Source organism: Podarcis gaigeae (genome assembly GCF_964106915.1).
Source record: "Podarcis gaigeae genome assembly, chromosome: 6".
In the NCBI taxonomy this organism is placed as follows: Eukaryota; Metazoa; Chordata; class Lepidosauria; order Squamata; family Lacertidae; genus Podarcis; species Podarcis gaigeae.
Window position 1 is genome coordinate 21,196,911 of NC_139682.1, and position 21,583 is coordinate 21,218,493.

General features: G+C 42.0%; 1 protein-coding gene across 6 annotated transcripts in view; it reads left to right on the forward strand.

Annotated features, from left to right (window-relative positions):
* The window catches only part of SULF2 (sulfatase 2), a 261,932-nt gene that overhangs the window by 203,699 nt on the left and 36,650 nt on the right, over positions 1–21,583 (forward strand). For all 6 annotated transcript variants that reach the window (XM_083746188.1, XM_083746190.1, XM_083746187.1 and 3 more), the window contains 4 exons: positions 6,322–6,473; positions 9,241–9,410; positions 13,259–13,409; positions 16,447–16,622. In XM_083746188.1, the coding sequence (XP_083602314.1) occupies positions 6,322–6,473; positions 9,241–9,410; positions 13,259–13,409; positions 16,447–16,622 (649 nt within the window). The remainder of the gene's footprint in view (positions 1–6,321; positions 6,474–9,240; positions 9,411–13,258; positions 13,410–16,446; positions 16,623–21,583) is intronic.

Genomic DNA, 21,583 nt, shown 5'->3' on the forward strand with positions numbered 1-21,583 from the left:
AGCTACACGTTCCATGTCATTCTGTGGTGTGTGTTTTTGTCGGAGTTTCTTCTTGTGGCTGTTGCGAAATGCAGCTGTTGAAGATACAGTTTGAAGAAGGAAGCTGTCATAGCATGAGAGCTGTCATTTCCCCCACAAAATAATCACTGCCATACTTCTGATTTTACCTCTAGTCAGGGAAAAGCTGCAGTTCCTCATGGTTCCTTTTCTCCACCCCACAGTTTGAGAGCTATTTTGAGTGGGGAAAAGCCATTGGAAAAATAGGAAACCCATCTCCTCCAGCATTCATCTTCCCCTTCAAATTACTGTTACAGTGCCAAATTTGAATTTTGTAACACAAAATTAAGAATCATGGGAACTACGTTGGACACATCATTGTTCTGTACTCACAATGACCCACTTTGTGTGTAATGCTAAGCTAAACCATGACTTAGCATGAGCCTGTGAGCTCCTGGAATGGAGATCATGGCTGCTGTGCTCCTTCCCCCATCTTCTTGTTATGCTACCCAGGACTAAGCCTTGGTTTGGTGTAGCATGTCATTTGCACCTGAGCTCCTGGTTTGTCTTGCTCAAGACAAATCAGGAGCTGTAACCAAGGATTACTCTTGAATTTACTGCTCACAGTTTGTCTGGATCAGACAAACCAGGAGCCCCAGGTTCAGACAAGCCAAACCATAATAATAATAATAATAATAATAATAATAATAATAATAATAATAATTTATTTATACCCCGCCCATCTGGCTGAGTTTCCCCAGCCACTCTGGGCGGCTCCCAATCAGTGTTAAAAACAGTACAGCATTACATATTAAAAACTTCCCTGAACAGGGCTGCCTTAAGATGTCTTCTGAACGTCAGGTAATTCTTTATCTCTTTGACATCTGATGGGAGGGCGTTCCACAGGGCGGGCGCCACTACCGAGAAGGCCCTCTGTCTGGTTCCCTGTAGCCTCACTTCTCGCAATGAGGGAACCGCCAGAAGGCCCTCGGCGCTGGATCTCAGTGTTCGGGCTGAACGATGGGGGTGGAGACGCTCCTTCAGGTATACAGGACCGAGGCCGTTTAGGGCTTTAAAGGTCAGCACCAACACTTTGAATCGTGCTCGGAAACGTACTGGGAGCCAATGCAGATCTCTCAGAACCGGTAGCTTAGCAGCTTAGCAGCTTAGCAGCTGGGCGACCAAGGAAGGAGTGCAGCTGCTGCTGTGATCTCCTTTCCAGGAACCCTCCACACTAATGCACCCACACTAAGCCAAGGTTTATGTATGAACTGAGCCAGGAGTAACTCAGTGAACTCAGCGAGACCTAGTGGGACAACAAGGAGAAGGGCCTATTTGGTTGTGCCCTTCACTTATTGGTTGTGCCCTTGGCTGATTGTGATTCATTAGTTCTATTTGAAAATTTATTGTTTGCTGATGATGTATTAATAAGCGTGGTGCTGTGTTAGCATGATCTTGGTTGTGTCAGGTTTGGAGGCAAAGCTGGCAAGTTGCAAGGCTTCCTTATAGAAAGTGTAGCTATATAGCAGCTTAATCTGTTTTATTGAAGAAGAGCAGGGTATTTTAATGCCATCATCATCATCACAGAGGGGTCTGTGGAGGGGATATATTGATTGAAAATGTTTAGCCAACCAGATTGGTAGTTGGATTCCTATTGAGTATATTTGGTGACCCGACATGACAGTGATGTGGAATTGAGGACTGGAGTGATTATCCTGTGATACTATGGCTGTGGACAAAGCTGTATTGAATAAATGTTTTTTTATTTAAAAATAAATGCAAGAACTTAAACAAAACCCTGGTTAAGCATACTCACCATTCTCAATGAACCATGCCTATTGCTGTTTCCAATCTGGAGACAAGAGCGTTCTGGGAACTAACATGGAACTGGCTCTACATATCCTGTTTGGCTTCTCCAAACCTCATAATTTCTTTGCAGGAACAACTTTCCTTGAGTAATACACCCCCAGGCACTCCCTAGTTACATTTTGCTCTGTTTTAGTCCACAAATTTTGTTTCATCCCTGTTGCCCTTACTTCAGATGCTACTCTAAGCTCCAGGGTTTGAAACGGGAATGAAATTTCAACTAAATCCTGTTCTTTGTGAATCCCGTAATCAGTAAATACCCTTTAGCATACATTTATGGAAAGGAAAGGGAAACTTGGAGCAGTGTTAGGTTTTCATACCTTAACTCACAGAGAAACATCAACCAACATTTATAAAAACACAGACGTCTGTGCTTCTTGCCAAAGTTTCTCCAGAAAGAAGCTACTTTAAAATGTCACGGTATCTTACAGTTCCTTGTGTCTGAAAGCGACTTCTGGGAGGGTGGAATGTTTGTGGTCAGAAGAACCAGTCAGACTCTTAATGGGTGGGAGGCTTCTGTTAATTGAGTTCATTAAGACTATACTGTCTCCTTTGTCTATTTATTTATTTATAAACCCATGTTTTTCCTAGTGCGTCTTCCAAGTTTATTGCTAAATGGAACAAAACCAATTCTGTTTATAAAGGTACTTTTTACATAACATAAGCTGGGACCTTTCCAGAGTTAAGCAATCTTGTAAAATAAATAAATATTGTGGGCAAAATTATACATACTTACATTTATTATTATTATTATTATTATTATTTTATTTTGAAAAATAGCCCTGAGGTCTGAATGTGGCACTGTAAGTTTGTGAAAAATCTTATCAGCAGACACAGAACATAATGTAAAGGTTTCTCTGCTCACTGTAGGTAAGAGTCTGCGTAAATGGATTACATTTCCAGGACTCAGATAAATTATAAATTGTGGATTTTTATCCCACTGTTACATTGGACAGAGCTAACAAATTTAGAATGGCAGTATCAAGCATATTAAATGAATGAAACATGCAGCCCAAGGCATAGCACTCTGCAGAAATAATTCACAGCACTGGGGATCCACAAAGCTTGAACTGGCCTTGGTAGTTAATGACAATTTGTACTTGCCAACATTCCTTCTCTGCTGCTGGGGGAAGTGTTCAGGTCTGTGCCATCTTGCTGAGTCTTGTGGGCAATGTGAGCCTACAACCTCCATCCTGTGCACTAAACTGGGGTTAGCAGGCTTGTCCCTGTCCTGCTGAGCCCTGGAGCCATTTGGAAACCAGTGAGACATTTATATTGCATTGTGCTGAGAGCCTCTTCCCTTCTGCAGGCTCTAGAGATAGGGAGTGTTTTTTGCCAGATTTGAAAAGGCATCTGCCAGTAGTCAGCTGAAAAGTATGTTAGTGGACCTCCGTACAGAGACAAATGTAATTTTACATGACTAGCCTATCAAAAGGTGAAAAGTGAAAGGCGAAAGATTTATACGATCTGAAGAGAAACCTTCTCGGCCTTTTGGCTAAGATCAAGTGTAGTATCAAAAGGTGAAAAGTGTAAGGATATTTTGGATGGCATCATGGCATCAGGTGCTAAATCTGCTTAGTATTTTGAAACTTAAAAAACAAAAACCCACCGTGTACAAGCAGTGGCAGTATATGGGACATCATGCTAACTTGGGCTAAAATGCTGCTGAAAAGAATTGCTTTGTTTTGCCATTTGGAGATGTTCTGTTCTCATGTGCCCAACAGCTGCTCCAGCCAGAAGCTTAGAGTTGTGGCTCAGTCATTTATGGAATATTAATTCTCCATCTGTAAAAAATGGTTTTATTGGGTTTTGGGTTTTGGTAGGAAAGGTTTTAATTAGTTTTAGAATGGTTACTTTAGTTTTGTATTTTATCTCGTTGTTTTTTTATCTTGTTGAGTGCTGCTTTGATGGCTTCAGGCTGTGAAGTGGTTTATACATTTGTTAAATAAATAAATGAATGGCAAGGAGAGGAGCAGGAATAGTGCCAGATGCAGCTGTGTTTAGTTGTGATATAATGGCGAGGCACGGAAACCTTCACGGAAAGGCTGTGTTCCAACCTTTCACTGTGGACAAGGATCAATATCCCAATCCATCATCCCTAGATACTGAGGCAAGGAGAAGAAATCTACTCCACTATTCAATTACCCACACATTACTGTGGATTGCACTTAACTCTCTAAATATTGGAAGTGCCTCAGGAAGCAGAGTAACCCGAGAAAGTGTTTGATTCCACAGTCCTTTCTTGGGAGAGCATGGCTGTCCATTTATTGTTTTACTCCAGTATTCACCCACCTGATGCCCTCCAGATGTTTTAGGCTGCAATTTCCATCAGCCCCGGCTGAGACTGATGGGTGTTGTCATCTTAAACATCTGTAGGGCACCAGGTAGGTGAACGCTGCTTGACATCATAACACCTTGGCATTTACTTTGCATGTTGCTGTTGTTTTAGTTTGGTTGATGCAGATGACCTAATTAAAGGCAAAGGCAGTGTGACTTTAAAGGTCAGAGGGCTGAACTGGAATTTGTTAGCACTCTTCTGGCTTTGCATGAACTTGGATACAAACTAGCTGTTAGGCATCTGTGCAAAATTCCTATGCCTGCCTGTGCAAGGTGACTGGAATTCTTGCATGGTATTTTAATGTATATTAGCTCTTTGCTGGCTGGCTGGCTGGCTGGCTGGCTTCCTTCTTCCTCTTTGCTGCTGGAAAAAGAAGTTGAGCATTATCATGGAGTGGATGAGGAGATCTGCAGCAGCACCAACTTGGCCCCACAACCGTGGGTGCCTGGGGCCATGGGTGCCATGAAGCATGCATGGCCCTGGCATCGAAATTTGATGGGTGCTCGGGCACCCAGGGCCCCAGGGAGTTGGCACCTATGAGCAGCACTGAGAGGGCTAGAAGGAAGCTCTCTGCAGTAGCAGCTGTCAGAGCTGATAGTTGCTGCAGTCACTCTGGGACACTGAACACAAACAGTTACAAAACCAAAGTATTTTATTAGGGAGATTTAATCATACATTAAAAACAACGTGCATAAACAGCACATTGTTGTGTATATCTACTATCTCTCGAGGACTGAGGCGGAAGGAAACCAGTTTTGCTGCTTTGAAGCACCAACAAGAATGGTGCAGAGTACTGTTTGGTGATGCGATGCACTTGTGACATCACAAAGCACACACACCCTTCTCCTTGGAAAAAAATGGTGCTTGGATATCTGGAGGCAAGAACATGTGGCATGAAGATGAAGGGAAGCTAGGCTTGGCAAGCTATCTGTCTAGCAGGCCCTTGTTTTTAGCTACAACTGTATGCATCTTTATAGAGACTATAGCAATAAAATAGTAACATAAAACATAGTGGAGCTAAGGCTAGTGCATTCCTTGCTCACTCTTGGCTAAGATAGATTTATTAAGCAGCTCATAAAAAAAAGGTTTCAAAAGTCTCTTAAAACAATTTCTGATTTGTTGGTGTTGATTTCATGACCTCTTGCCCATAATTTTCTGGAGCAGCCCATTTCTCTCTAAGAATACACAAAGAGGACCAAGAGTGGTTTTCTGACCCCACCTCTTTTGTACAATTGTAGTAACCAGACCAGATCTGCATCTGGCCAAACAGAGTTGGGCAAGTCATGAATGAGATAACTGCCAGGAGTCCATTCACATTTAAGGGAGCAGCCCTAACCCACCTTCTCTGGCACTATCAGTAGGTTGGGAGGCAGGATGATCAGGCCAGATGCAGTTGCTGAAATGTCTGGGCCTGGGCTGACTCAGACCCTCTCCCTCCCCACTTCTGGAGCACCTTTCTTCAGGGTCTACATCCTGTAGTTGGAAGGGAGAGTGCCACACCAACAGGAGGCTGCCGTATCTGGGCTCAGAGACCCCTCCACCTAATCCAGCTCCCCCACTGACTCAAGTCTGGAGTCAGTGAGTGTTGAATTACTCTGTAAACACCAAGTCCCAGGAAGGACAGGCAGACTAGACAGAATATGCCTCCTAAGAGGATCTGGTCATTGAAAAGGTGTCACGAGTCATTTGCTGTGTGGCAAACAGGATTGTACAGAATGAATGCAATTTACGTGCCCATCATCATCTGAAAGGCGAAAAATGTAACTTTCCTTTTGGTAAAGTATTCCTTTCCAGTTGTTAGGAAGGGATTCTTAATCACTTGCTATAGGTGAGCAAGCCAATGGCCATTTGCAGCTCTTGCTGTAAATTTTCTGAGCAAGCTCTGAGTCCCTTCCCTATTCTGTTTCATGCTTAATGCACTGTTAGCGCTAAGTAAGTGTTAAAGCATCTGCTTTAAAATAAAATATTAAAATAAAATATGATTGGATAGGGAAAATATTATCACTTTGTCTGCAAGAGCTGAAAACTAAAGAGATCTATACTGTAGTGTGATTATCTTCTATACATTTATATGTATTGCTTTCTCCTCACAATGTCTCTTCTCTCTCTTTTGCTTCCAGCTTTCTTTGGGAAATACCTGAATGAATATAATGGTTCCTATGTGCCTCCTGGCTGGAAGGAATGGGTTGGATTGCTCAAGAATTCTCGTTTTTACAACTACACGCTCTGTAGAAATGGAGTGAAGGAAAAGCATGGATTTGACTACTCTAGGGTAGGCCTTACTGATTTATTTTCATTTCCCTCCCCTGGCCACAACTGTGGGAACAATATGGATGCTTTATGATTTCAGTCTAATTAAAGTATTTGTTTCATATTTGAAAGCTACTGCTGGTAATATAAACTGCAATCCATAAACCAGCTCCCTTAGACTGCACATTATCGTTTTACTTCTGGAGGGATGTATAATTTAAAATTTATTTAGTGACAGCAAGCAGTTCTTAAGCCGGTAAGCACTTCAGTATGTCCTACCAGCTGGGAAATGGATTTGATCGTAGTTTGACTCATGTTCTATTGACTGGTGTTCCCTGCTTTAATTAACACAGAGAGACATACTCTTGATCTGCTGCATGCATGTGATTAATTCTCTTTATTGCAAAATTGCTGTTTCCATGGTGGTGGTATGCAGATTTTGAGGGAGTCCTAAATCTGTCAGTAGTCCACAAACTCAGTTAGTGTTTGTCTGCAGTGTTATGAAACAGAGATCAGAAGTTCAAGTTCTGTTGTTCTAATTAGAAATCTGTTGGGTAGGTGGGTTGGGGGAAGCAAATGAGTAACTTTAAAAACACCTGATTTTTAAAAATATTCTTATAGGGTTACCTTCCATTATTAACAGAAGAGGATATAGTGGAATAAAGATATTTGACACCCGCTTTTTATCCAACTAGTCAGAACTAAAGCAGTTAATAAACTTGAATTTAAATAAGGGTTGTTAAAAGGTATGCTTCTGAATCTAAAATATCTGATTAAGGGCAAGGCAACTGCCTTTTAATGCATAATTCATTTCAAAGATTTTTCAGTCACATCGCAGCAGAGTGTGACAGAGAGACAGAATTCGGGATCTAGCATTTGTTCTTCCCACGTTCCTTCTCACAAAGGCACAGTATATGTTTTAAATGAATTACTCATGACTATCTCTGAGCCTTGTGTTGTCCATCTGTGAAATGGAAATCCTTCCAAAAATTGTTTTTACAGCAGGTAAAATAAATATGATGTCTGAGTTTGAGATTAGGGGGTAGGATAGGAATGAGGCACATACTCAGACCAAGATGTTTTGTGCATCTAATTGGACTTTCAGCAGCTGCGTGGTTAAATTGCTGTGCATAATAACAAGAAGTATCTGTATCAGCACCATGCTTGATGTGACTAAGTGTCCAAAAGTGGAACCCCTTGCTATCTTCTCCAAATACGTCTTTTCATTAAGTGTATTTCCTACTACCAGTGCAATAACATGACTTCTGAGAGATTAGTTTAATGAACCTTCATTTTGGTAGCAGCAAGTATATTTCTGTTTCCAAAAATATCTTCCCCGCTGGCACTAGAATTAGCAACCCATTGGTTGCCCTTTTTGTAATAATCTCAGATGTCTGAGTGCCAAGTGACGTGTAATCAAAATATAACGCAACATTCGTGTTCACTGACCGTCTCTGTCAAGCAAGTCTCTCCAGCATTTTATTACCATTACATTTAAGAAGACTTGTTCCATATAACACACACACACACACACACACACACACACGTCTCAGATTAGTTTGATTCAATTCAGGGCTCAACAAATAACAGTGTATTTGTGCTCAACAAATAACAGTGCCCAGCACCCAGCTGAGGTGGCCACCTCACTCTGCCTAATGGGAGGGCCAGATTTAGTTTGATGAGGCCCTAAGCTACTGAAGGTAATGGGGCCCTTTATATGTCCAGCTGTCATTTGTCAACAACAAATTGTTGCTGTTTTTCGTGTTGAATACATGCTATGTCATAATTTATGGACCTATTGGGTATCTAAAGCCATTTGCACATAACAAAATATGTATTTTATCAAAGTAATTGTTGAACTGAAATACAATTAAGAAGAAGTATATTAATAGTGAAATAATTTTTAAGCTCTAACTTAAAATGATTTTTTATTCATAACAAACTTAATAATGCAAACACATTGGCATTTGGCAATAACAAAAGTTCCTTTAGAAACACAATTTACAAAGACTCATAATTTTTGGGGGGGGGACCAAGAGAGTGGGGCCCTAAGCTATAGCTTGTTTAGCTTATACGTAAATCCAGCACTGGTGCTGGAAGTTGGGGAGCAGCAAAGTTCTGGAAGGACAGAGCTGTCTGATTCTTTTATAGGGGGAAGTCTTGATTCTTATGGGATGCGGGTGGCACTGTGGGTTAAACCACAGAGCCTAGGGCTTGCCGATCAGAAGGTCGGCGGTTCGAATCCCCACAACAGGGTGAGCCCCTGTTGTTCAGTCCCTGCTCCTGCCAACCTAGCAGTTCAAAAGCACGTCAAAGTGCAAGTAGATAAATAGGTACCACTCCGACGGGAAGGTAAACGGCATTTCCGTGAGCTGCTCTGGTTTCGCCAGAAGCAGCTTAGTCATGCTGGCCACATGACACGGAAGCTGTACGCCGGCTGCCTCAGCCAATAAAGCGAGATGAGTTCTGCAACCCCAGAGTCGTCCGCAACTGGACCTAATGGTCAGGGGTCCCTTTACCTTTACCTTTACCTGACTCTTATAGTGGAATTGAAATGCTTTAAATGGAGGTGTGGATGTGAGCTTGGTAACATCATAGGGAATTGTAAAAAACAAAATAAAAAACATATTTAAAAACATACCAGCCCTTTACATTTGCAATTATTACAAAAGTGAATAAATCAGGATTTCTCCTCCCACTTCTAAAATGATTGCAGTGTCCCCTCTAGGCTCGTCGTTTACTTTTAATGTCATTTTGCTGATTTTCCTTCTCTTCCTCACTCTTTTCAGGATTATCTGACTGACTTGATCACCAATGACAGTATTAGCTTCTTCCGAATCTCAAAGAAGATGTATCCTCACAGGCCAGTTTTGATGGTTCTCAGCCATGCAGCTCCTCACGGTCCTGAAGACTCAGCCCCTCAGTATTCTCATCTCTTTCCCAATGCTTCTCAGCACATGTAAGGAAAAGGCAACAAAGCACCAAACCAATTATCTGCATTTCCAAGCAAAGGCATAGCATTCCTGGGAAATCATTTCTGGATCATTTGTGCTTTGGCATAAGTTTATCGCAGGTAGCAGAAATGGGACAGCTTGGCGCTTTTCGATTTATAACTTGTAGAAATCTACACAATAAAATGAACAATCCCATCATTTTCCATTTGCAAATTTATGCAAATTTATTCCTTTTTGGGAAAGGCTTTGTAAAGAGAGTAAGGGGGAAAGAGAGAATGGAACTTGGGTAAATAAATATGATGAGGTCTGAGTTTGAGATCAGGTGGCAGGATAGGAATGAGAAACATACTCAGATCCTATGCACAATTACCTAGGTTCATGTGAACTCAGTGGGACTTATTTCTGAGCAGACACACATAAGATTTGTCCATCAGGTGCTTTACCTACACATATTTAAGCTTTTCTCCAGAACCTTGAAAACTAGGGACATGTGTTGCACAATATTACACCCTTATAGTCTAGGTTTCTTGATGCAATCCACATCTCTTCTCCGCTGTACCCTGCTAACACAGAAAAACCAAAATGAGTGGTGTGAAATCATATCACCACTTTCCTTCACTTGACTTCATTGGATGCCCCTTACTGAAGGTGTGTAAGAGGGTGTGGTCAAGTTATGACCTCCTCTGAACATTTCATTTCTCTACATGTTGTACCAGGGAGAAGAGGAAGAACAGACATGGAGTTGTCCCTTGCAGTGGCAGCCACATGTCCCTCTTGTTATCTAATCTTGTCCTCCAAAAGGTCTTTCTGCTCCTTTAAACTTAGTTGTATGTTGATGATATGCAACACAAACTTAGCTTGTGTGTTAAGAGCTTCTTTTAATGCACTGCTCTGTGTGCCTCTGCTGTGTGAAGAAATCAAGGGAGCGGGGATGTGGGACAGAGCCTTCTTTGCAGTGGCACCCAAACTGTGGAATCCCCTCCCTGGGTTGTCTCTCTCTGTGTGTGTCGAGGATTTTAAATCACAAGGCAGGCAATAAATGCTCTGTAAATGCAGAATACAAATGCCAATATAGACCCAATAGCAGTCACTGAAAAATTTGACTTTGGTAGGAGAGAGGAAATAGTTTTCAGTAAGTAATCCTGAGTCTGCTCCAGCATATGTAAAACAATCACTTTTGGATATATAAAAAATAGGCTCGCATTTTATTTTATACCTGCAGGTTCATATTGCCAACATGTATTATTCTTTGCTTCAGCTGTTTAATAGGCATTTATCCATGATTGTTGGATAGTGTGGGTTTTTTCCAGAGACAACTTCTACTGTTGTTTCTGTAAGCATTTTATTCTCTCTCCCTCTCTCTCTCTCTCTCTCTCTCTTTTTTTCCAAGGTCAAATACAATCAGGATTTGTAGTGCAGCCCCCACCTCCAACTTCTGAATGAATTTGAAGTGGTTATTTTTGTTCAGTTTCCAGAATTGTTGTGCTTTGTGTATTTGGCCATAAGACGGACAAATCTGTTAAGTATAAGAGGGTTACGTTTGTAGTAATCAAAGAAGATCGTGGACGTCGAGTGGATTAAGCAGCAGGAGGTTTCAGATGAGCCAGGAAATCACAAAGCATACTGGAAAAGGAATTTGCCAAGCATTTTAGATTCGTTCAGGGCATTACATAGCAACAGTTTCCATAACCATCAGCATTTTCAAAGCGGCAATGTCATTATCCTGCCACAATAACATTCTGAAATCAGAGAGAACATTAACAATGTGGAGAGAATAATAAGCAACCTTTCCTCCCTGAAAGAAAAATACTCTCTTCCCCATCACAAAGCACTTTTTGGACTGCAGCCTTGATATCAAAGCTTCCCACTTGTTAAAACACAATGCAATTCACTTTAGCATGTCTTTCATACACACACACACACACTCAGCACATGGGGCAACCCTGAATATGAGTAATGTTACGGTAAGAGTGCAGTGTTACAATAGGAGTTGTGCTCCCCTCTTGCAGCATGTTCACAACAGCCTCACCTGCCAGCTTCATTCTGCACAGACCCACAAGTACACACTAAATATGCATGCGTAATTATGGATGATACTGCTCAGTATAACTTCCCAAGGCCATAAATACAGCACCACTGTAAAACTCTGCTGATTAATAAAAAATTAAAAAAAACACGGGGAAACTGGAGCCCTTGCTCTGTTGACTAGGCAAGGGCAGAAGGCCAGGTATTTACACTAGACCCTGCCAATCCAGAGGCTGAAGTCTGGTTGCCAGTGACTGGTGCCAGTGATGCACATGCCTATTCCCCCTTTGCACCTAAAGAAGGCTTTTAGGTCTGAGTTATAGTAGGAGTTGTGTAGCTCACTAGGATGTAGGACCCATTTTCTGGTCAAGGGACGCCCAGTTTGAAGCCCAAAGCCCTTGCCTATCTGACCAGACCAATCTCCAAGATTCTGCAGAACCAGACTCTGGAGCTAGTTTGCTGTTTCAGATGCCTTGCTTTTTGCTGTTGTCAAGTGGGATGGGAATTCCCTTTTACAGCTCCCGGGGTGGGAAGATCCCTACCTCAAGGCTACATGTTCAAGCAAAGGAAATTGTAATAGCACCATCCAGCTTTTTTTTTTTTTTTAAAGACTAGCATAGAGTAGAACATCATTTTAAAAGCTGGCTATTGGACTGAAGTTATAATAAGCATTTTAATGCCCATAGTTTCCTGCTAAATGCTCAGGTAGTCAAGCTTAAATTCACCACAGATGCTAAATAACATAGTAGAGACTCTCCAGCAATCTGGATAGTTATTGTTAAGGAACCTGCGTGAGCCACAATCATCCGTGCAGAATGAAATTGGAATAGCTATGTCATTCTCATGCTCCCCAGTTAGAATGTTAGCTGCCTAATGCTAAGCTGCTACAGTTGAAATATATTCTCATTTACTCTGAATGATACTTGCTATTTCAATAGGCTTCAGTTTGAGCAGAGCAATTTTCCTGTTCCCAGCCTTTAGATAAATCATAAAAGAGATTTATAATGTTTCGCCGTCTACCATGGAGAATGTAATCCTACCATGGAGGGTTATTCCCAACAGGGAAAATTGCCACCCCTGTGTGCCTCAAACATGCTTAAAGATAGTAGAAGCCAGATCCATTTTCAGGGAATTAACTGTATTTGCATTAACTTGGGTGTAGCAAGATAGCAGCTGGGCTCCTTAGCTTGGACCCTAACTTCTTCCATTCAGAATTCCATTCACAAAATGAGGTCTTATTGCCTTCACTCTGCAATCACTTGGGCTCCCCAAAGGTTGGGTCATCCTTAGGAACAGTATGGCATACAGTGTAAAAAGCTGTGGATGGAGAGGGAGCATCTTTTAAGATTTGCCTCCTGGCTTCTAAAAGGCTAAGTAAACAGAAGCCCCCAAACCTTCTTTTGAAAGTGGAAGCTGTTGTTCTCAGGATGCTGAAATTGTCAGGACAGAATGCTCAATGCAATGGATAGAATTCAACATCATGTTCTCCCAGTCCCATCTGTGCAAGCATTCCGGTTTACCAGATGGCGCAATACCCGTCTCCTCTCCCTCATGCGCCATTCTGGGGGTTCTCCCAACCCCCAGGGCCATTTTTGGGGGGTGCAAGGGGAGGTGGCAGGAGGAGTCCTATTGCACAAATGGAAGTCCTTGTATGGGTCTTCTGCTAGTAGGACAGGTTAGATTAATCCTGCCCTACGTTTGTGTGGAACTTGTGCAGAAACCCGGAATACACATTTTAGGATGGTGGCATGTCATGTTTATTTTACTGACAGTTAATTGTTTCTCTCTCTCTCTCTCTCTCTCTCTCTCTCTCTCTCTCTCTCTCTAGCACACCCAGTTATAATTATGCTCCAAACCCAGACAAGCACTGGATAATGAGGTATACTGGCCCCATGAAACCTATTCACATGGAATTCACCAATATGCTACAGCAGAAGCGCCTTCAGACTCTCATGTCTGTGGATGACTCTATGGAGGCGGTAAGATTTATTGCAGGCTTCCTCAGCCTCGGCCCTCCAGTTGTTTTGAGGCTACAATTCCCCTCATACATCTGGAGGGCCAAGGTTGAGGAAGCCTAATTTATTGTCCTGTTCCCCAAGTCCTGCATACGCGCCCTACTTTCCTTTCCTTTCCTATGCTATCCTATCCAAAACACAAGTTTAAGTGTTGCCAATATAAGCACAGATGCACTTCATCACAGGGCCTCAACTTCCCCATTTGGTTTATAAGGTTTGAATTGCTCTGGGCAGAATGGTGGCACCAAGTCTCCTTCCCAACTTCTCTTCTTGGGTGTTAAGAGGGAGCCCATTTGGTAGGTAGTTTTGTCTCCCTTGAAAGTTTAGGAGTGGAAACTCAGGAGAGGGGATACTCTGACATTGCCTTGGCTGTGGAATTCCCTCCCCACAGAGGTGTGTCTGACATTTTCATTGTATAGCTTTCATCATGTGCTGAAGATGCATCTCCTTAGCCTCTTTTTACACCTTAGGACTCACCCTATTCTTCTGACTGTAAATTGTACCAAGTTATTTTAACATTATTTATTTAGGTGTTTTTTTAATGTGTTTATATGCTGCTTTTTTGGCACCGGTTTAGAACAAATTAGAATCACAAGTAGAGTGGGTCCCAATGTATCTCAAATTTCAATGGTGCATCTTCAGCTGTGCAGTGAAGGTGCCGGCTGCACCTTTGTGTGGAAGGAATTCCATAATTTGGGAGCTTCCTCCGAGAATGCCGTCTCCTGGGTCATGCCCCCCACCAAGCCACTGAGGGTAGCAGAACTACCAAGAGCCCCCCCCCTTCTGATTGTGACACCCAAGAGGCTCTGCAGAGAAAGAGGTGGTCTTGTGGTTCAGGGCAGGTAAGAAATCCATTTTATAATAATGATAGTGCTATAAAATATTCCAAATAGCGAAACATCCTAAGTTGCCTGCTATAGTTGCAAACAGTGCAGAAAGGGGAAATTGTACCAAAAGCCTTGCTTTCTGTCTTCAATAGTTCTCTGTTAAGTAATATGTACTTAACATACCACCGTTTTTCCTGGTCAGTGTGATGTGCCAGAAATGTGCAGACAATGCTTAGGCCAGATGCCCATGTCAGCCATAAGTTTCTTGAGTAGGAAATGAATGTAAAATAAATGGACTCAAATCCCCCTTTTTGTGGGTGATGGTCCAACGATGACAACTGAGCCCAGCAATATCCATAGTCTGCAAGAATATATGGCAAACTTGGCACACTTTTTATGGGGCAAACTTTTGTAAATAGCTCCGTGATAGACCACATGTGGTCTCAGGTTCAGTCACTGGTATGTGCAGTTAAAAAGAGCATGGGTTGGATGTCTGCTGCAGATTTGGAGGAGGATCTGAAGCTTTGTGTGAGAAAGGTCCCAGATTGATTCTCTGTCATTGCCACAGGGGGCTAGGAAAGACCCCTGTTTGGAAACACTTGAGGGTTCCTGTAGACAGCACTATTTACAGGAGATAGTACTGTAGACAGTACTGAGCTCAGTTGACCAATGGTCTGGATTGTCATAACAAAGCCTGCTATGATCCACCATCAGGTTGCTTCATAGGTCCAGTTATAGAACACACCTCTTATTGGCATCTTGTTTGACCTTAAGCCTGTGATATTAGAACAAAGTAAAACGAACCATTCCATCAGGGCCAGGTCAAGACATTCTGGCCCCTCAGGCAGACCCCAAAATGGCGCCCTTCTCCACACCAGGGAATAAGGAGTGAGGGAAGATTTACATCAGGAACAAAGGAGGGAATAAAAACCAACATTGGGATCTGCTGCCCCTGTGGATCCTGCCGCCTGAGGTGATCGTCTCACTTTGCCTCAAGGGTGGGCCGGCTAGTTGTGCTTCTGTGCTCTGGCAATATTCATCCTGACTGGCACCTTCTGTGAAAATTGATGGGCTTGTTTTCAAGCCTGCAAAGCTGCCAGTCTAACATGGAGGCAAAACAATTTATTGCTGCTTATCTCCCAGCATTCCTGCATTTTGTTTGTGATTTAAGTATAATGCAGGCACCCTGAGAAAACAAGGTTAAGATTATAGGTAGGCCCTGCATCAGCCTGTTTGTGATTATGGTGATTACTATTACTGCTGATTGGTGGTTTGGTCTGAGAAGATATAATCTCTCTCAAGTGCTACTACATACGCTTGGAGAGGCTTGCCATCAGTGTTGCAGCTTGCTCAAATTGATGGCTTGCTTTATTTTTAACTTCAAGTCAGCAAGCTGGGATTGAAATTGTAATTATAAAGAGGCTCAATGAATTTTAAAATGCATTCAGCTAGTCAAGCCTAACCTTATGCTTTGTCACAAGTGCATTCCAAAAATAGTTGTGGCTTGACCTGCTTTTCTAAAACAAACAAGGAGGTATCTGGGTCATCATAATACATCTCGGTTTCCCCTCTCTGTTTCCCATAGACAGACAGTGCTCAAAGGAAAGCAACTTTGGAGGAAGATGTGTTAACACAGGGTGCACAAAACTCCATAAAATTCGGGACCCTAGATGGAGTGGCTTTAACCCTTTACTTCCCCTGCAGTACTTCTACTGTGGTTATTGCCTTAACTGCTCGTGGTTTGCTGAGAGCAAAACAAATCATGGTGCCTAGTTTTGATGTAAAGCTAAGCCCAGGTATTGTGATTTGTTTTCTCCCAATGCAAGCCAGGAGGAGTAAACAATGGTTTATGACAATGTAACTTGCAAATATGGCCAAACTATACGTCATGATTTCTGACTCATTGCAGTTCCTAAATTTGATTTCAGATCATTCATGTTGCCTTTTCAAAAAACAAATGCAGTCACTATCTCAGTATTCCCTTGCAATAGTTTCATGTTTGTTTTTATTTATTTTTATTCCGCCCCCTTCAGCTGAAAGGGAGCAGCTTGCACAAAGAGCCAATATATACATTCACCAAGCTTTTCACTGCCCTTGTGTCTATATACAAGATTATTGTGTAATACCATACTGTTTTGTTCAATCCAAAATGTTATGCTTCTGTTTCATTTCAGATTTACAATGCATTGGTTGAAACAGGTGAACTGGATAACACATATGTAATATATACGGCAGACCACGGCTATCATATAGGGCAATTTGGGCTGGTGAAAGGAAAATCCATGCCGTATGAATTTGACATCAGAGTCCCCTTCTATATCCGCGGTCCAAATGTGGAGGCTGGATCCTTGTAAGTTCATGGGGCTTTGTGGCATTGGAGTAATTAAAAGAATCCTGCTCTGGTTGGTTCTGTAATGGCCTTTTGTAAGATGCTCTGGAGTTGGCTTAGTTTCAGCAGTAAATCTCATCAATCTTTTTTCTCCTCGCCACCCTCTGCATATTTATTTACAGATAATTTTAAATGCAAACTCTTAAATGTCTTTTTCTTTAATGATAAGGAGAAAAAGAAAAGAGCGAGGAGACAGGATCATCTTTCTCCAAAACAAAAAAAATTCCTTCCAGTAGCACCTTAAAGACCAACTAAGTCAGTTCTTGGTATGAGCTTTCGTGTGCATGCACACTTCTTCAGATACCGTATCTGGTATCTGATATCTGAAGAAGTGTGCATGCACACGAAAGCTCATACCAAGAACTGACTTAGTTGGTCTTTAAGGTGCTACTGGAAGGAATTTTTTTTGTTTTGACTATGGCAGACCAACACGGCTACCTATCTGTAACTGAATCTTTCTCCAAAACATTTATGGAGCAAAGTATGATTCTCTAAGGTTTTGCTCATCTCTTTGGGGAAAAGGACTTGATTTCTCATAACCAGTTGTGTTCCTCTCTCCATCAAACTCTTTATTTTAGTGCAGGATGAAGAGCAAATTTTCAGTGTCAATTTTTATTCCTGCTTACAATTATGTGCTGTTAAGGTGTAATATCTAACATTGCCCAAGCAGTCTTCAATCATGCAGTGAGGCCTTCCCTTCCTCTGCAGACCCCCTGCTCCAAATTCAGAGCAGCTTTTGGGTAGAGGGGACAGGAGAGAGGAAAGGAAGGGGAAGTCCTGTTGTAGGAGTGGAAGTCTGTTCTGCTCATGGATGCGTATCACCCAAAGTATTTGCATTTCAGTGGAATTATCTGTATCAAGGCTAGAGGTGCAGCCAAAACACCCCCTATCCCAGATCCATTCCCACTGTCTTCCTAGCACTAGACGGCTCACATACATGTTACCTCTTGCACTGAGAAAGGGGGAATTTATACTCGTGTGAAATTCTGTATGATCTTCTGAAGAAATGCGAAGTCATTTCCTTTTGTTTAAGTTTGATGGTGCAGTCTGTGAGGCTTCCAAATAATAACATTGTGTAATGTTCACAGCCTAAGTGCATAGCTGTCATTAGAGGTTAATTAAATAATACAATGGAATCACTGCTAAGAAAATGAATGCAATATTTTCTATATGTTCCTCTTCCCTTGCAAAAAAAGAAAAGAAAAGAAAAGATGACTCATCTCCTTGTCAGTGACAGACAAGAGTACAGAGTGTGACTGTTAATTAAAATTGTAACTTTGATCAGCTAAGAAATTATGTAAATATACCTTCTAAGTAATTATTTTAATAGCAAATATTTGCACCAAAGCAATTATTTTGGACACAGTGCCACAATATGCGTGCTTTAATGTATACCACTATGTATATATTAGCATAATTAGTCTTGTACTTTTCCACCCATAATACTTTCCTCCTTTTAATATAGAAAAAGTAATGCAAGCCAACAACAATATTGCGAACATAGCAAAGCAGCAACAATCACATTTTAAAATAATAAAAAAGAATATTCACTGGGTTTTGAATTTAAATGAATTTCAACCATCGAAGCAGAAAAAGGGAAGAATGCTTTCGTTCTGAAAAAAACACCACTGGTATTTCCAGTGCAGCAGGACAGCTAAAAGAAAACCCTACAAAACAAACATGGGCAGCCTGAAGAATCAGGTGATGTTATAAACTCTGTGCTATAAGGAGATTATCAGAAGTGGTCTGCAATGACATATTTCAACGATTATATGATTATTGCAATGAGAGCTGAGATTTTCCTACCTATATCAGGGACAGACTTTGCTCCTTCAAATTTCAACAACACCCTCTGCAAGACCAAAATTCAGCACCCTGCACCTCTCGCCTTTCAGTTTGCTCAGTTCACAATGCCATAGTTGCGACACCCTGCAGTGCCCCCTGGGCTTGGCACCCAGTGTGGCAGAACCAGTTGCACTGCCATAAATCAGCCACTGCCTGTAGGCTTCCCAGGACAATTTTGTCATCTTTTGCAAAGCACACAGTAGGTTTGAAGGATGTGCATATATATCCAAGCAGCTCTTGTCTCCCACAACTCATCCTTCCCTGTGGTTTCACACCCTTCCCTGTCTACAATGAGCTATGCATAGGAACATAGGAAACTGCCTTATATCAAGTCAGATCATTGGTTCACCTGTCTCTGTATGGTTGACACCAAGTGGCAGTGGCTGTCTAGGGTTTTGGGCAAAAGTCTTTCCCAGCCCTACCTAGAGACATTGGGGACGGATAACTGGGTCCTTTTGTACACAAAGCAAGCGCTCTTCCACTGAGCTACAGCCCCTCCTGGCTAGAGTTGCACCGACTTTTTGTAGTCGCTCAGTTTCTTGTAACTCTTCCATTTCTGTTTAGTGCACAAGCACCAGGCAAAAACGCAGGGAGTTGCTATCTTGGCATGCCCGTAGCCAGTGCTTTTTTTCTAAAAAAAAATGTTTAGGGGTACTCTCACTTTCCTACCCATATTGAAATACTGCCCCTCAATGCGGCCAAACTTAGATTCACAAAATGTTTAGGGGTATGCGTACCCCTGCATCCCCACAGAAAAAACACACACTGCCCCTAGCCCTGAAAGCATGCTGTTCTTCATAGCTTCTTTTTAGATCCTGAAACACCCCATCATTTTAAATCGCCAGCCAATTATGTTGTGCGGAAGCCTCCTCATTCAGGGCCTTCTGAGTGTCAAAACCGATTTCTAAAGACTCAGTAAGTCAGAGCTTATCCCCATAGAGAAACTGGTTCACGCACACTCCAAAAAGTGATGTATGAACTGTAAAATTGGTACAAGCATGGCATTTCTGTTTCCATATGGAGGGAAACGCCCACTTCAGTATCAGCTTTGCTAATGTGAGCTGCACCTTCTATTTTTCATATAAACTAATCATTGGCTGTCCCCGCTTATCAACCCTGATTTAATAGCAGTTGCCGTAGTGAGGTCTCATTACCATAGGTTCATTACTTTTACCCTGATGCGCTACACTGCATTAACTAGTAATTAAAATTAAGCTGCACTTGTCAAGCAGATGAACAAATGTATTATCTTCAGTTCTTGTCATTGTTTGTTTGCTTTCAAATCCAGTAATTCACAAGCGGTCTCATTCATTGCTGCAAATTAGAATGCTGCCGCCTTGCTGTGCTGTGTTTCTGAGCTGGAAATCTGCACAGAAGCAGACAACAATCCATATGGCTCCGTCTTTGAACTGTAATTTCTCCTTGTAAATTATGGCAAGTGTGTTCTTGTCCTCAAAGATCCATATAATTTTGTTTGTTTGTTTTTAATGCTTAGCTTCTTTATTTGTTCTTCTGCTTGTATTGTTTTTGTAAGTACCTTAATTGGAGCTAGTATCAGTTACTGATTTAAGGACTGGGCTATGAATCAGGCCCTGGTTTTGAACATTGATTCTGCCATGAACTCAGCTAGGTGGCCTGAAACAAGGCACCCATGTTCTTTCAACCCCAAGTCCTCTGCCTCCCCCAATTTGTAGTATGGATATGATAACAATGAGCTACCCTACAGGATGGATTTGAGGAATATAGGATAATGTATGTAAAGTGTAGCACTCTCAGATGAAAAAAATAAATGCCAAAATGTATTATGTTTGTGATGGCCAACCAGTGGTTTTTGACAAATAAGTCTGCTGGCTAAAAATGCAAACAAACAAACAACCCCCAAAACAAACAAGGGCTGGAAGAGGACTATTTATACTGCCTTGAGCTCCTTGGAAGAAAGGCGGTACATAAATCTAATAATAAAAAATATAGAAGTAAATAGTATTCCTAAATAATTTCCCAAAGTGGTAAAGGCATGGATCCTGAGGAAAGCCACCCTCTTTGTGAGTATTAGATTCACTCATTGGTCAGCAGTTTGAATCCCTGTGGCGGGGTGAGCTCCCGTTGTTCAGTCCCAGCTCCTGCCCACCTAGCCATTTGAAAGCAAGTCAAGTACAAGTAGATAAATAGGTACTGCTCCGGCAGGAAGCTAAACAGCATTTCCATGCACTGCTCTGGTTCTCCAGAAGCGGCTTAGTCATGCTGGCCACATGACCCGGAAGCTGTCTGCGGACAAACGCCGGCTCCCTCGGCCTATAGAGCAAGATGAGCATGCAACCCCAGAGTTGTCCGCAACTGGACCTAGCAGTCAGGGGTACCTTTACCTTTTACCATTGCTTAGAAGGTAATGTTAAGGAGAGTTTATAAGTGCATGTGCAGAATGCCGTGAATAAGTAAGCATGCCTCTGGAATATCCATTTAAATCCCCACCCTTAATGACAAGGAGATAAAGTGTGGATCTCACAGGTTTGGAGAAACTGGTGAGGAAGCTATGGTCTTATCTAAGTGTTGAGGAATGCTCAAACTTAGTGATTTGTTAAGAACTGAATAAGCACAACCACCAATCCCACCTTGCAGATGTTTGGTGCTAGAAGGGAAATTTTCCAGGGGGTGACTCTTCTATTCATTTGCACCCTAGGGAGATTTCCTTTTAAAATTTATGCAAATCTGATTTCCTGGATACTGAGTATTAAGCATTATTGCAAAATGAGCTTCCTTTACTATTAGTTCTGTTTTTGTTTTTTTTTACCTTTGCTTGCCTGGTGTCTGTTACCATCCCCCTGCTGCCATCTACCCTTCAACTGTCTTCTAAATCTATCCCCAGTGGGTAGTGGGATGGGTCATTTGAACCTTTGACCCTCCAGATGTTGTTGGACTGCAACTCCCACAATCCCTCACCATTGGTCATGCTGGTTGTAGCTGAGGGGAGCTGGCCTCCCAGCCACATCTGGACAGCCAAAGATTTCCTGTTCCAAGTGATGGTACCATAGCTCAGTGGTGAGATACATGTTTTGTTTGCATGCATAACTCTTGGGTTC